Source organism: the organism of the source record quoted next, unplaced genomic scaffold (genome assembly GCF_019419815.1).
Source record: "Pyrus x bretschneideri cultivar Hongxiangsu unplaced genomic scaffold, Pyrus_bretschneideri_v1 Contig11, whole genome shotgun sequence".
Taxonomy (NCBI): Eukaryota; Viridiplantae; Streptophyta; class Magnoliopsida; order Rosales; family Rosaceae; genus Pyrus; species Pyrus x bretschneideri.
The window spans coordinates 3,269,393-3,281,881 of NW_025999402.1; the positions used below are offsets into that span (position 1 = coordinate 3,269,393).

Sequence of the window (12,489 nt, forward strand, 5' to 3'; positions counted from 1 at the left end):
CTCAGCTTAGCCCTTCTCTAAAGTAGAATACCTTGTGAGTTAAGCCATTAAAAATCGCGTATATATCTCATATACGTTTAATGACTTATCTCATTAAATTAGAATAATTTAGAATATCAATCTCGTATAAAAAAATATGCTTAATTATTTAATGCTGTATAGAAAATATGAACTGATCAATATATTTTGTAGCATGTGGATTAATGGCTATATTAAAAGGGTGCACAACATTTTTATATTATGGTGGACAAAAAGGTATATCGGCAATATTTGTATAGTGGTGGACAAAAATTACTCTTGTTAATAGTATAATAATTAACATAGAATCAAAATAACAGATACTTAGATTGAAAAATCAATTAGCACTTACAAATTTTGTTTCACAACCAAAATAGTGAAAGAGATTGAATAATCGAAGAGTATGAACGAATTGTTATAAAAGGGTTAAAGTTTGAGAGAATAACCTTTTCAGTAGTAGGTGCAAGGTAGATGTAAAATGTCACACTAAAACTTATAGCACAAGAGGATAACAAATAAAAGGCAGAGGAATAGATGATGTTACTGATATTTCTCTCTTGTTTTCTTCTTGTTATATATTCTGTTTTATGAAAACATGCAGAGTGCTCTATTTATAGAGCAACTCCAAACTGATGCAGTTAATGCATCTTGAAATTTATGAAATTTCGTCTGACTATACAATTACTTTCACTTTGCATGGGCATTAAAAACTTTGCCCATGCTGAAGACTTTTGCTTTGTGGGCATTCATTGTCATCAGACATCAGACTTTTCAACACGAATAAAGATATAAATAAAAATTGAGATGAGTGAGTCAACTTGTGAACTAAAACTTAAGTAAAACCGACTGGCTATGCTTATCTCTCAGATGCGTGAAATGAGATAAGAAATAGGCATAAAAATATAAAATCGTACGTGCTCAGCTCAGTTGTATATAAGTTTTTTCGTTGTTTATTAAACAAGCAAAATGGGTTAATTCTGGACTAAAAAGAAAGACCTAACCCTTACCTTGAATGAAGAAGGAGTTAGGCCGGCCCAACCTTCTGAAGCCCAAGTACAAAAATAAGCTGACCCAAATCATGGCACAATGGAGTCCATTCAAGGGGCCTAATAGCAGCCTTGAGTTCTCACCATAATCTCAAGTCAATGCCTCTAGGGTTGGAATGTTTAGATTTTTTTGGATTGAACCCCATGAAACTCATGAAACTCCAAGCCATCTTAAGAAATGAACCCCATGAAATTCTAAGGCTTAAGGGAGTGTAGTCAAACTCGGATTTAAAAGGATTTTAAAAGATTTTAAAATCCTAGTATAGTCAATTAAAAGATTTTAAAGGATTTTAAAATCCATTCAAATCTAAGTGTATTAAAAAAATTAAGATTTTGGAAGATTTTAATAAGTTGTGGATTTTGTGGGATTTGAGAGCTATAACCAAGACTAAAAAGAATCCAACTTCACCCTCTAGGATTTCAAATCCTTCCATCACAATTCATTCAAATTCTTTGAAATCCTATAAAATCTATCATTTTAAAAATCCTTTACGATCCTTTAAAATCTTAGTTTGACTACACTTATAATTTCTAAGGAAATCTTTGTATGAAATCATAGTCTGTCTGCTAAAATCCAATCATTTTGGCCTCTCGTTTCAATCACTTTCAAAATTTAAAGCATGCATTGTTTTGGTCCTTTTTGGCAACAAATATACGAGTCGGTTTGTACCCTAGATATTGTTAATTAGGTACATAAAAGAAATTAAAGTGCTTAAACAAGCGTTTTCCCTGAATCATACAAGAGAACAAATAAATTACAAAACCCATACCAATCTTGAATTTATTTATTCTTTTATTGGATTACAAATCAAAGAAATGGACCTCTATGCCATGTGCCACAACTTTATTCAGAACATGAAATGAAAAATCAGATGATAAAACGATCTGGAGCTATACATGACATATATATTATATCTATTCTGTAGCCGGTCATCATCAAGCTTCAACAGTGCTTCCAATTCGTTTTGGATCCCCAAGCAAAACGAAAATTGTTTGCTTTTAGACAGGCTCAAGAACACAAATTGAACTAACATAACTAAGCTGCATCCATCCAGCAAAACCTGCTGATCAAGGCTCAATCTTTTGTAATCGGGAAATAATGACCCCGAAACGCCAAATCTGCTTCAAAACCAATCAGTTGAGTTAATTCATGTGTTAATTAACTTTATAACTTGCTAGCTGGAATGTAAACATTTGCGTTGAACTATCGTAATGAACTTACACTTTAATTAAGCTCCACGAACTGCTCCAGTGGACGTTTGAAGTCCCGGGTTCAGGATGTTCGATTGATCTAAAGGGAAAAACGCATGTTTTAGATATGAAGAATTTTAATTGTTACATTAACAAGCAAATTAGATTGTTAAGCACTTACGAAGCGGAGATTTGTTTACGAAGAAGCAGGCTGCAATGATAATGTAGCACAGCAAAAGAACCAATCCCTTCAGGTAGTGGGAACTGCCATCCTATAAAATCAAGGAGAAAGTGAGATAAATGGTTGCTTGCCAGTTAATGAAGGAAAGCTGATTAGGTTAAGTTTAGCAATATTAGATTGTTAATTAATTACCTGTAATGTGAAGGCCACAGCAAGTATTGATAAAGCCAAAGAGCCAGTCTCAATGACACTGAAATTGAGATCCATGTTAATTCCCATTATCCAAGCAATGATCACGCACAACGGAACCTGAAAGTTCATTTAAATGGCATTAGAAATTAAGCTTGAATCAAATTTGAAAAGAAAAACTAGCATTAAATATTCTTAGTGTATATATACTTACCACAAACATGGCAATTTGAGTTGCAGACCCCAAAGCAACACCAAGAGTTATATCCTGCGTTTATCCGAAAGAATGTACTTGAGAACTTAGATTTCCAAATAAATAGTGGCAACAAAAACGTGCTGGAAAGATTAATCTTAATTATGTTTAGAAATGCACTGAGAAACTAATCAATGCGATTGATTGAAGACTCACCAGCTTGTTCTTGAAAGCAAATATGATTGCTCCTGCATGTTCTGCTGCATTGCCAACAATTGGTAGCAAGATTATGCTGATGAAGCTGACAGACAAGCCCCAAGAATCTGCTGCTTCCTGTTGAAAAAAGTTGTGAGGAAGTTTATATTAACATAGTAAACAACATAAGGTAACTAATTCAATCAGGGTGGTCTGACTTTTACCTCAATTGTTCCCACAACATACTCAGACAACAAGGCAATGACAGCAGTCATCCCAACCAGCCACACAATTCCACTCCAGAACCCTATATCAGGTGTTTCTTCAACAACATCATCGTCCGCTCCCTGATCATAACACCATAAACAAAATGTCTAGGTTAGTAATTATCAATGCTGCTAAAAATGTCCCGCAAATTCAGTTTCAAGAGTCTTGCATAACAATATTCTCCCCATGCTTGTGCTGGAAGACTGTGAATCTGAACGACACATTCAGGAAAGATTCCGACATATTTTGTGGTCCAAATTGGCAAAAGAACAGTTTCCCACAATTTCCTTAGTCGAACACCAGATTGTGAGATCATGAAAGGTGCAATTAAATTAGTTAACTTGTTTAATTATTTACCTCCTGAGCTTCAAATAATTCGCGGTGTGTCCACAGCTGGAAGATTATGTATGCAGCGTAAGCTAAGAGCATCACAATGCTGCTGGCTCTGGACAAATGGAGTGTGGGGTCCACTCCCACACCAGTAGAGCTCCCTGCAGCAGCAAACGTGAACAGCATTGGCAGCAAGTGGCACAACAGAGCCAGAAGCAGCATGAGGGAGTTCACATCAGCTTGTCTCTGCATGAACAACAACCAAACAACATATTTTAGATAAGCATGAAATGAAACCATACACTATCCAGGACAAGGATAAGTTTAAAAATGAAGAGATAATTGTTGGACTGTTATACAGACTTAATACGTCGACTTCCAACATTTATAAATTTCACCGAACAACGGCCATAACATTTATACAATTCAATTGAAATAGTCTAGTTCAAGCCAAGCCAGCTTACCCTGTCATATTTTTGTTCTTTTTTCATGTTGGCAATGCCACCACAAAAGAGAGAAGTGCCGAGGACTAAGAGAAGGTTTGAGAGAATGGAACCCAGTAGAGAGTACTTCACCACTGCTACTTTGTGTTGGGCTAGGGCAAATATTGCTATTATGAGCTCTGTAGCATTGCCACAGGTCGCATTTAGAAGGCCTCCCACTGCAAACCCAAAAATAAATAAATTAGAGTAAGATAAATCGATCATTTTCCGCACGTCTATGAGAAATTCATAAATCTGGTTCCTTCTTGTCTTGCCCTTTTGTGTACTTATAATTACATATATGGTAGGGCAAATAATAAGAATGAAATGAATTACCTGTTGGACCGGTGTAATAAGCAATTTGTCTGCATTTTTGGGAAAAGAAAAGTACAATGTTAGTGTGGTTTAATGCTTAGTTTATGTCAATGACAATGAAAATTACACTACTATAAGTACTAAAATAAAATAGTGCGAATGAAAAGTTAGCACTCCTCATTTAATTTCTCGCAGTCAAAACCAGTACAGGATTTTGATATACTTATGTGTGAGTCCGAGAATATAAGTTGTGAGTGTCAAAATCGCTACTAATAAAATTAGACTTACTCTGTCAAGAAGCTGACTCGTTCCGCTAGTGGCATGAGTCCAATTAAGCTCAGCGCAAACACCCAAGGCTGTTTAATATAAATTAGAATGTTGTAGTTAGAGAAAAACAGTCGGAACGGTTACAATCACAAAAGAATTAAGAACGGTTACGGTTATAGAAAAGAAATCAGAAGAGTTTTTTTTTTTTTTTTTTTGAGAAAAGAAATCAGAAGAGTTACAAGCACATAAAAGAAGTCAGAACGGTTACAGTAAAAAACATTTGCGTACATAATATGTAAACGATATAAACTCATTAGATTTATGCACCAAGTTTAAACTCATTAGATTTATTTACCAAATGATATATTGAAATATCATTTAGTTTATGTACATATATACTGGAGTAATCAATATATGCATAATTATTTGGCTCATTCTTGTAAGGAATCATTTCTCCTAACCTTAAAAGAAAAGTTTCTGCATAATTGTAAAATGGTAAGTAACGCCGCAAGGAGGAATGAATTTTTCTAGAGAAGGAGCCAGATATTTTCTATTTTTATGCATGAGACACTAATGTGAGGATATGAAGGTAAAATAGTTTCACATTGGCGAAATGAGAAACTTTGCAAGGGCTTATAAGAGGTTGGGCTACTCCCATATTGCCAATTGGTTTTATAGTAGAATTTCAACTTTCTTCATGGTATTAGAGCAGGTTGGCTCACATGTGAAGCCCAACGGTCACACATGCTCCACGTCAAACCTTGCAAGGGCTTCAATGGCGTAACCATGATTTTCAAACAATGGGGTCATAATATCAACAAAAAAAGTTTATGCGGTCATTTTGCCGAACACCTAGTAGGCAACTTCCAATTCTTGTCAACATATGCTGAAAATTTATGTCGACATTTGTTGAGGCTTGTCAAGGGTGATGCAGGATACTGGAAAGTAATGTTGAAGACTGCCAAGGCCTAGTAGGCACTTTCCAATTCTTGTCAACATATGCTGAAAATTTATGTCGACATTTGTTGAGGATTGTCAAGGGTGATGCAGGATACTGGAGAGTAATATTGAAGACTGCCAAGACTTTTCAACTAAAGTATTTCATACAAGAAGAGAGAAAAAAAAGATAAATATGACAGAAGAAAATAGAAGAAGTAGAAGGTGGATGTTGTAATTTAGTTTGTCTTATCTGTTTATAGGGGTGAAATACAATACATAAACAAATATAAATGGGTTTTTGAAGTTGTTGGGTCAAGGACAACCAATAACTCTTTGTTAGCTCCGCCACTGAAAGGCTTATAAATGGTTGGAATACTCTCCATATTGCTAATTGGTTTTATGGTGAAATCCCAACTTTCTTCAATTAATCTTTTAATTGAAAATATGACTATAACCCCTCAAATTCAATTTTTTTCCATATAAAACCCGACATAATTTTTTTACTCAAAAAAACCCCAAGTGATTAGGATCCGCCTAAGTGAATTCATTAATTACATATACTTTACACATTTTTACATTTTTTAGATACTTAAAATACCCCTATTGCATATTTGATGTGCACAATAATTCCATGCAGATTGTAAGGAGAGAGTTAATGATTTTGCAAAAAGAAAAATAAGACATTAATGTTAAAAAATTCATTGCATATTAGTATCAAATATGAAAATTGTTGGCTTAATTCTATGTGACACACCCAGATTCGAAATGTCCGCTAGGACTCCAAATTAAGCTGTGTTGGCCCAAACAGACACCCCGACCCGGAATGCCCACTAGAACTCCAAATTGAGATGTGCTGGCCAACACTTGGAAGGTGACGAAGCCATAGAATGTGATAATATGTAAAATGTGAATAAATTTAAAACTAAAAGTGCCTATATACACAAGTGCGCGGTGAGCGAGTATGGACCAGGTGTCGGCCAGCATAACTTGATTCAGAGTCCTAACGGACATTCTGGGTCGAGGTGTGTCACTATGTGCATGGCATTATGAGTTCATATATATATTTTTACACAAAAAAAGAAAGAAAAGAAAAGCCTAATATATGTAATAATACATAAAAAAGGTAATTTACCTACCATGTACAAAAATGTTATTTGATTCAAAATGTGTGTGTATTTATATAATTAGACCATATTAATTTACCTACCTACTATTTGAAATGTTCATTTCCAATTATGCAAAATATTGCATAAACTTAGGAATTGGATCATGCTTTTGATTTTATCTTTTACCTACAAACAATCATATACATATTACTTTATATATTTTTACCAAAAAATGCCCCTAATAGGCTAATATATGTAATAATACATGAAAATAATTTATCTACCATGTATACAAAAATGTTATTTGATTCAAAATATTTAATCTATGTTTTCTCAAAAAAAAAAAATTAATATATATATATATATATATATAATCTAGGTGTAGTGTGTGTGTGTGTGTGTGTGTGTGTATTTATATAATTGGAACAAATTAATTTAATTCTCAATTAATGCAAAATATATATATATATATATAAAGGTAAATTTTTGGTATGATATGGATACAATTAATCCAATACAACATTTTATATATTTTATTTCAATTTTTCTACAACTTTTATTTCAAATAAATTTAGGGATTAGGAAAAGTGGCATGGGTGTAAATAAATTGTATTAGTAGGTTAATAGTGTTCTGATGTGGTTGCCGATTTTAAATTTGAATTTTTATTGGACGTTTATATGTAGATGGGTCTTTATCTATGAATCATAAATTGTAAGGGCCAAAATCTAAAGCACCCTAATTTTAATCAAGTTTGAAAAAATGACGTTTTGAAATTAACTAAATAAAAATGTTGTTTTTCACTGTTTTATTGAAACCCTTAAAGTGAAACTCACTCTTGCAAAGCCAAAGCACTGAGCAGCGATGGCAAGAGGGATGGCTGGGAATAAAAAAGCGAGTTTAGTCCCCAGTAAAACCTCTTGCAAATTCGCCAGAAACTGTCTGAGAAGGGCACATGGAACTTTGGAGACAAGTGTGCGGTCGGACTTCTTCCGAAGTGAAGAGGATGACATGTTGTGCGCAGTCCGTCCGGTCCGGCCGGTCTCCTTGGTTAAACCCTTGAGGGTGCCATTTTCTAGCAGCCATGGCTGGTCGGGGTTTGAAGCCATGATCGATGGTGGTTCAACACAAAAATGTAGAAGAAAAACAAGGCAAGGTATGCAGCAGGCTCGCTATCTAGCTAGCTCAATAGTATCTGTTGAGATGAAGTAGACTGTGGAGTTACACGGTTTAAATAGAGACTTGCAATGTCTTTTGTATTTGCCAACTAGGCTTCCAGGAAGTTCTTCTTCTTTTTTTTTTATTTCTTTTTTTTAAATTTTTTAAATTTTAATTTATTTTTTTAAATACAGCTTACAGGCTTATTACGGCATGTATTTCTTAAAATAAGAGATAAAAAATAAAGTAAATTGTAGCAATGGTCCATCAATTTTAATCAAATTAGAGCAATGGTCCCTCAACTAAAAATCCATTACCATTGGTCCCTCAATTCATCAAATGTATAGTTATGATCTTTTTCATCAACTTCGTCAAAATTTTGTCAAAATAATCTATGTTGGAATGATCATTGCTACAATTAGGGTCCTTTACTCATCAAAACGTATAAGCTATGGTTCTTTTCGTCAACTTTGTCAAAATTTTGTCAAACCGAGTTATGTTGAAAGGACCATTGCCACATTTGGGTTAAAGTTGAGGGACTATTGCTCGAATTGGGTTAAAGTTGAGGGATCATTTATCCAGTTGGATTAAAGTTGAGAGATCAATAGTAATTGATTTTTAGTTGAAGGATCATTGCTCCAATTAAGTTAAAATTAAAGAATTATTGCTACAATTTACTCTAAAAAATAATAATAATATTTGGATCAGTACCCATTTTACTCATTAACTTACTTGGCCCAATAAAAACTAGACATGTGTTAAATGTTTAAGTTTTATAACTAAATAACCAAACATCGTTTCTCTTATTAAACCCTTAACCAAATAGACCACTTGGTCTTTCTCCTCCAAGTCTGCGAATCTTACAAGCCATGGCCGGCATGGCTTCTCTTCTCCGGCGACCCTAACAGGCCACCTCCACCACCAATCCTTCTTTTCTCCAGCGACCCACCTCCAATCCCTCTCTTCTGCAGCAACTGTAAATAGTCGTCCTCCGTCGTGGACGACGGCCATTGTTAAGGACGGTCTCCCGCAGTGGATCGACGTCGTCGTTCCAAAAGAGTATTGCTCCGCGATTGCTAAAATCTACAGCTTGTATCTTGCAAACGATGGCGGCGGAGTCGACGAGGTAGCCGTGGTCGCGGACTTGTTGTGGAGGACGGAAGATATGTTGGACAAGGGAATGGAGGTGGGGTTGACGGAGGAGAGTTGAATTGGCTGGTGAGATCTGCCATGGAAGAAGCGAGGGGAAGAAGATGCTGCTGTTTAGTTAGGGACATAAGGTGACAGTTGGGTGTTTGGGTATTACGTCAGCAACTGTTGGGATAGGTTTCAAATGACAGATGTTTAAATTCAATTGATCCACGTAGTGGTCAGTAATATTGGTGTGCTGATTGTCCAGAAAATAATATGTATATTCGTCCTGCATTAGACAATGCTACGCTTCTTAATCCTTTTTTTTTTCCTTTCAAACTAACATGATACTATAACGCAGTTGATTTTTCGATACAATAATATAACGTGCAATTCAAATTCAATTCTCCATACTATCGTAGTAAATCTGGTGGTTAAGATTAAAAGAGATCCAAATTCAATTCTCGCTAATAACTACACACAAATATCTTACTTTGGTAAATGTTGATTATATGAGAAACCAACTAAATAATATTTGCAGTTTGAGGAATTTTGATGTGGTAGTGTTCCTTTTATATGGTGATTGAGATCTATGTGCATATAACAGTACGAAATTTTGAGTACCCATAAAGTATGAAATTTTGTTTTTTTTTTTTTTTGGCATAATTTAGTCCAGGTCAATGCTATCACTTAGCTTTAATAATTTATATCTTTTGCACCTGAATTTTGCAGTTCAAAATATACATCTGATCATATGTTTAATTAAAAAATGGTCCAGAACATTGCATTTGCTCTGGGTAAGATATAAGGAATTAATAAACCAGTGTCGGCGGTGGCAGGCGTGTGTATAGGGTATATCAAATTAGAAAGGTACTCGCAAATCGACAATTTAGCAACTTGACGTTTATTAATTACGAACATAATAAGCAAAGGGCTATAGACTTGCAACAGATAATTCATAATATATGCCCCTTACTACTTCGTTTTAGTGATATTTTTCTTCACTTGTAAGTAAGAGATCTTAGATTCAATTATCACCAAAGACGAATTTGAACCATATTAGTGTAGATAATATCATTTATTCAAAAAAAAAAAATCATGATATATGTTGTTTGGTATAGAGGATTGTATTAGAATGAGAAACACTCTAAATTCAAGCACTACAAGAGGCGTAAGTTATGGAATTTTACGTGATGCCCAAAAATATAAATGAATCATTTTTTATTTTGAGGAGATTGTCATTTTATGGTGGATAGGAATCTATAAGTTTTCTTTTTGAATAATATTCATCTCCTACCTCCAAGATAGTAACAAATTTACCATTTCTTCCTTTCAACATACCTTGCAAATATTGTGTTATCTATTCAAATCTAATCCTCATATTGCTAATTAATTAAATAAGTAGTATATTCATAGCAATCAAGAAAGAAAAAAACGGCATCCTATTTTTGACTGAAGATAAAATACTTGTTGTGCAATTCATGAAAGAATAGGCAAAAATTCAGTAGAGAAAGAAAAGTTGCATAAAACCCACTTGAAGAAAGAATACAGATAGAAAATTATTATAGAAAGTTGGGGTTTCACTATAAAATAAATTTACAATATAAGGAGCAGCTCAATCTCTTATAAGTTCTTGTAAAGTTTTTACATTCACTAATGTGGAGCCTTTTACCTTTACATCCTCCAAAGGCCTCTCATGTGTGGCGCATTTTCAAGCCAAACATGTGAACCACACGAATTGGGTGAAATGAAGCATGTGGTGCCATTTGGCAAATGTGGGTAACATGCTCTGATACTATGAATAAATTTGAGATTCTACTTTTAAAGCAATTGACAATATAATGGGGAGTACCTCAATCTCTTAGACTTGCTCTAACTCTTAAAGTAAAACTCAAATTTTAGATTTTAAACCTACCCCAATTTGATCTCACCTTGGGCCAAATATAACTTTTAACCCAAAACTCATTTATAGGGCAATTTAGCCTATAATTTCCCCTAGGTTAGTGGGCTTGGTCAATATATGTATTTTTTTTTTTTAAGTTTTTATATTTATGCATTGAATCCAACGGCTAAGACCTAAAATAATAAAGTCTAATGGTTAAAAAAAAAAAAAAGATCTAATAGTCAAAATTTAAATCCAACTGCTAAATTAATTCAAAAAAAAAAAATCTTTCATGTGTATCTTATTCTTCCATAGTGTTCCACGAGTTTCATGATGTCGGTTTAGTGATTTTGAATATTTACTTGAATCTACATATTTTTAGGTTAAAATGTTTATAAAATAAAATTAGAATTACATAATTTTTTTTTTAAAGTTACTTCAAGAACAAAATTATCCTAAATTGTTTCTTTAATAATTGCAGGCTAACAATTTAATCTAGAAGGGTTGGGCAAAAAAACTGTTTTTGGATTAAAACCTAAATTTTCTGGTTTAAAAATTTAAGTTCTAACCCAGAAGTTGGAGATGGTTTTGTAAGTCCTTACAAGATTTTCCTTTCACCGATGTAGGACATCTTCACAAATCCTCTCACGTGTGGCGAATTTTCAAGTCAAGCACGTGAATAACACAAACTAGGCGACATAGAGCATGTGTTGCCATTGGACACACGAGGGTTAGCATGCTCTGATATTATGAAGAAAGTTGGGGTTCCACCATGAAAGCAATTGATAATATTATGGGAGTAGCTCAACCTCTTATAAGCTCTTGCAAGAGACATTTTCACAAGCCTCTCACATGTGGTGAATTTTCAAGCTAAACACATGGACAACAAGATTAGGTGACATGAAGCATATGTGGCCCTCAAGTTTCACACGTAGTTCAACCTGACTTGATACTTGAAGAAAGTTGGAGTTCCCCCATAAAACAAATTGGCAATATGGGGAGTAGCCCAACTTATATAGGTCCTTACAAAGTTTTTTCTTTCACCAATTTGGGATTCTTTTGTTAGAATGTGAAGGTAAAAGAGTTCTACATTGGTGAAAAGATAAGCCTTGCAATGACGTACAAGAGGTTGGGCTACTCCCCATATTGTCAATTGGTTTTATGGTGGAACTCCAGCTTCTTCATGGTATCAAAGCAGGTTGGCCCACATGTGAAGTCTAACGGGCACACGTGCTCCACATCACCCAATTCGTCTTGTCCATGTGTTTGGCTTGAAAATCCCCACACGTGAGGGGGCGTGTGAGAATGTGAAGATAAAAGAGTCCTACATTAGTGAAAGGATAAACCTTGCAATGACTTATAAGAGGTTGGCTACTCCACATGTTACCAATTGATTTTATATGGAACCCTAACTTTCTTACCTTCACATCCTCACAACCATTAACGTGTTTTTTTAATAATTAATTAAATAATTTCACATTGATTTTAAACCACGTATATCCAATATAATTATGAGGAAAAAAAAAACAAATAAGTCCAAAGGTTAGCACATAAAAAATTATACGCAAAATATTTTCCATGGAGACAACAAAGAGAAATAA

At 34.3% G+C, this 12,489-nt stretch overlaps 1 protein-coding gene across 2 annotated transcripts; it reads right to left on the bottom strand.

Annotated features, from left to right (window-relative positions):
- Nucleotides 1-1,819: 1,819 nt before the first annotated feature.
- Nucleotides 1,820-7,933, bottom strand: LOC103966341 (vacuolar cation/proton exchanger 3). 2 transcript variants are annotated; one of them, XM_009379500.3, is made up of 12 exons: nucleotides 7,554-7,933; nucleotides 4,696-4,763; nucleotides 4,429-4,457; nucleotides 4,075-4,271; nucleotides 3,638-3,856; nucleotides 3,238-3,360; nucleotides 3,035-3,151; nucleotides 2,840-2,893; nucleotides 2,629-2,745; nucleotides 2,437-2,527; nucleotides 2,287-2,355; nucleotides 1,820-2,186 (listed from the first exon to the last, which is right to left on the bottom strand). In XM_009379500.3, the coding sequence occupies exons 1-11, from the start codon at nucleotides 7,824-7,826 to the stop codon at nucleotides 2,294-2,296; spliced, it is 1,350 nt and encodes a 449-aa protein (XP_009377775.1). In that variant the 5' UTR covers nucleotides 7,827-7,933; the 3' UTR covers nucleotides 1,820-2,186; nucleotides 2,287-2,293. The 2 variants fall into 2 exon arrangements, with proteins under 2 accessions (XP_009377775.1, XP_018507682.1); XM_018652166.2 differs by having other exon boundaries at nucleotides 1,820-2,183; nucleotides 7,554-7,932.
- Between the last annotated feature and the right edge of the window lie 4,556 nt (nucleotides 7,934-12,489).

Excerpts from the sequence above, each read along its gene's own strand:
- LOC103966341 (XM_009379500.3), bottom strand. The coding sequence starts at position 7,826 with ATGGCTTCAAACCCCGACCAGCCATGGCTGCTAGAAAATGGCACCCTC. Across the intron at positions 4,458-4,695 it reads CGAGTCAGCTTCTTGACAGA|ACAAATTGCTTATTACACCG; the intron begins GTAAGTCTAATT and ends CCAAAAATGCAG. Across the intron at positions 2,894-3,034 it reads TTGCTTTCAAGAACAAGCTG|GATATAACTCTTGGTGTTGC; the intron begins GTGAGTCTTCAA and ends GGATAAACGCAG.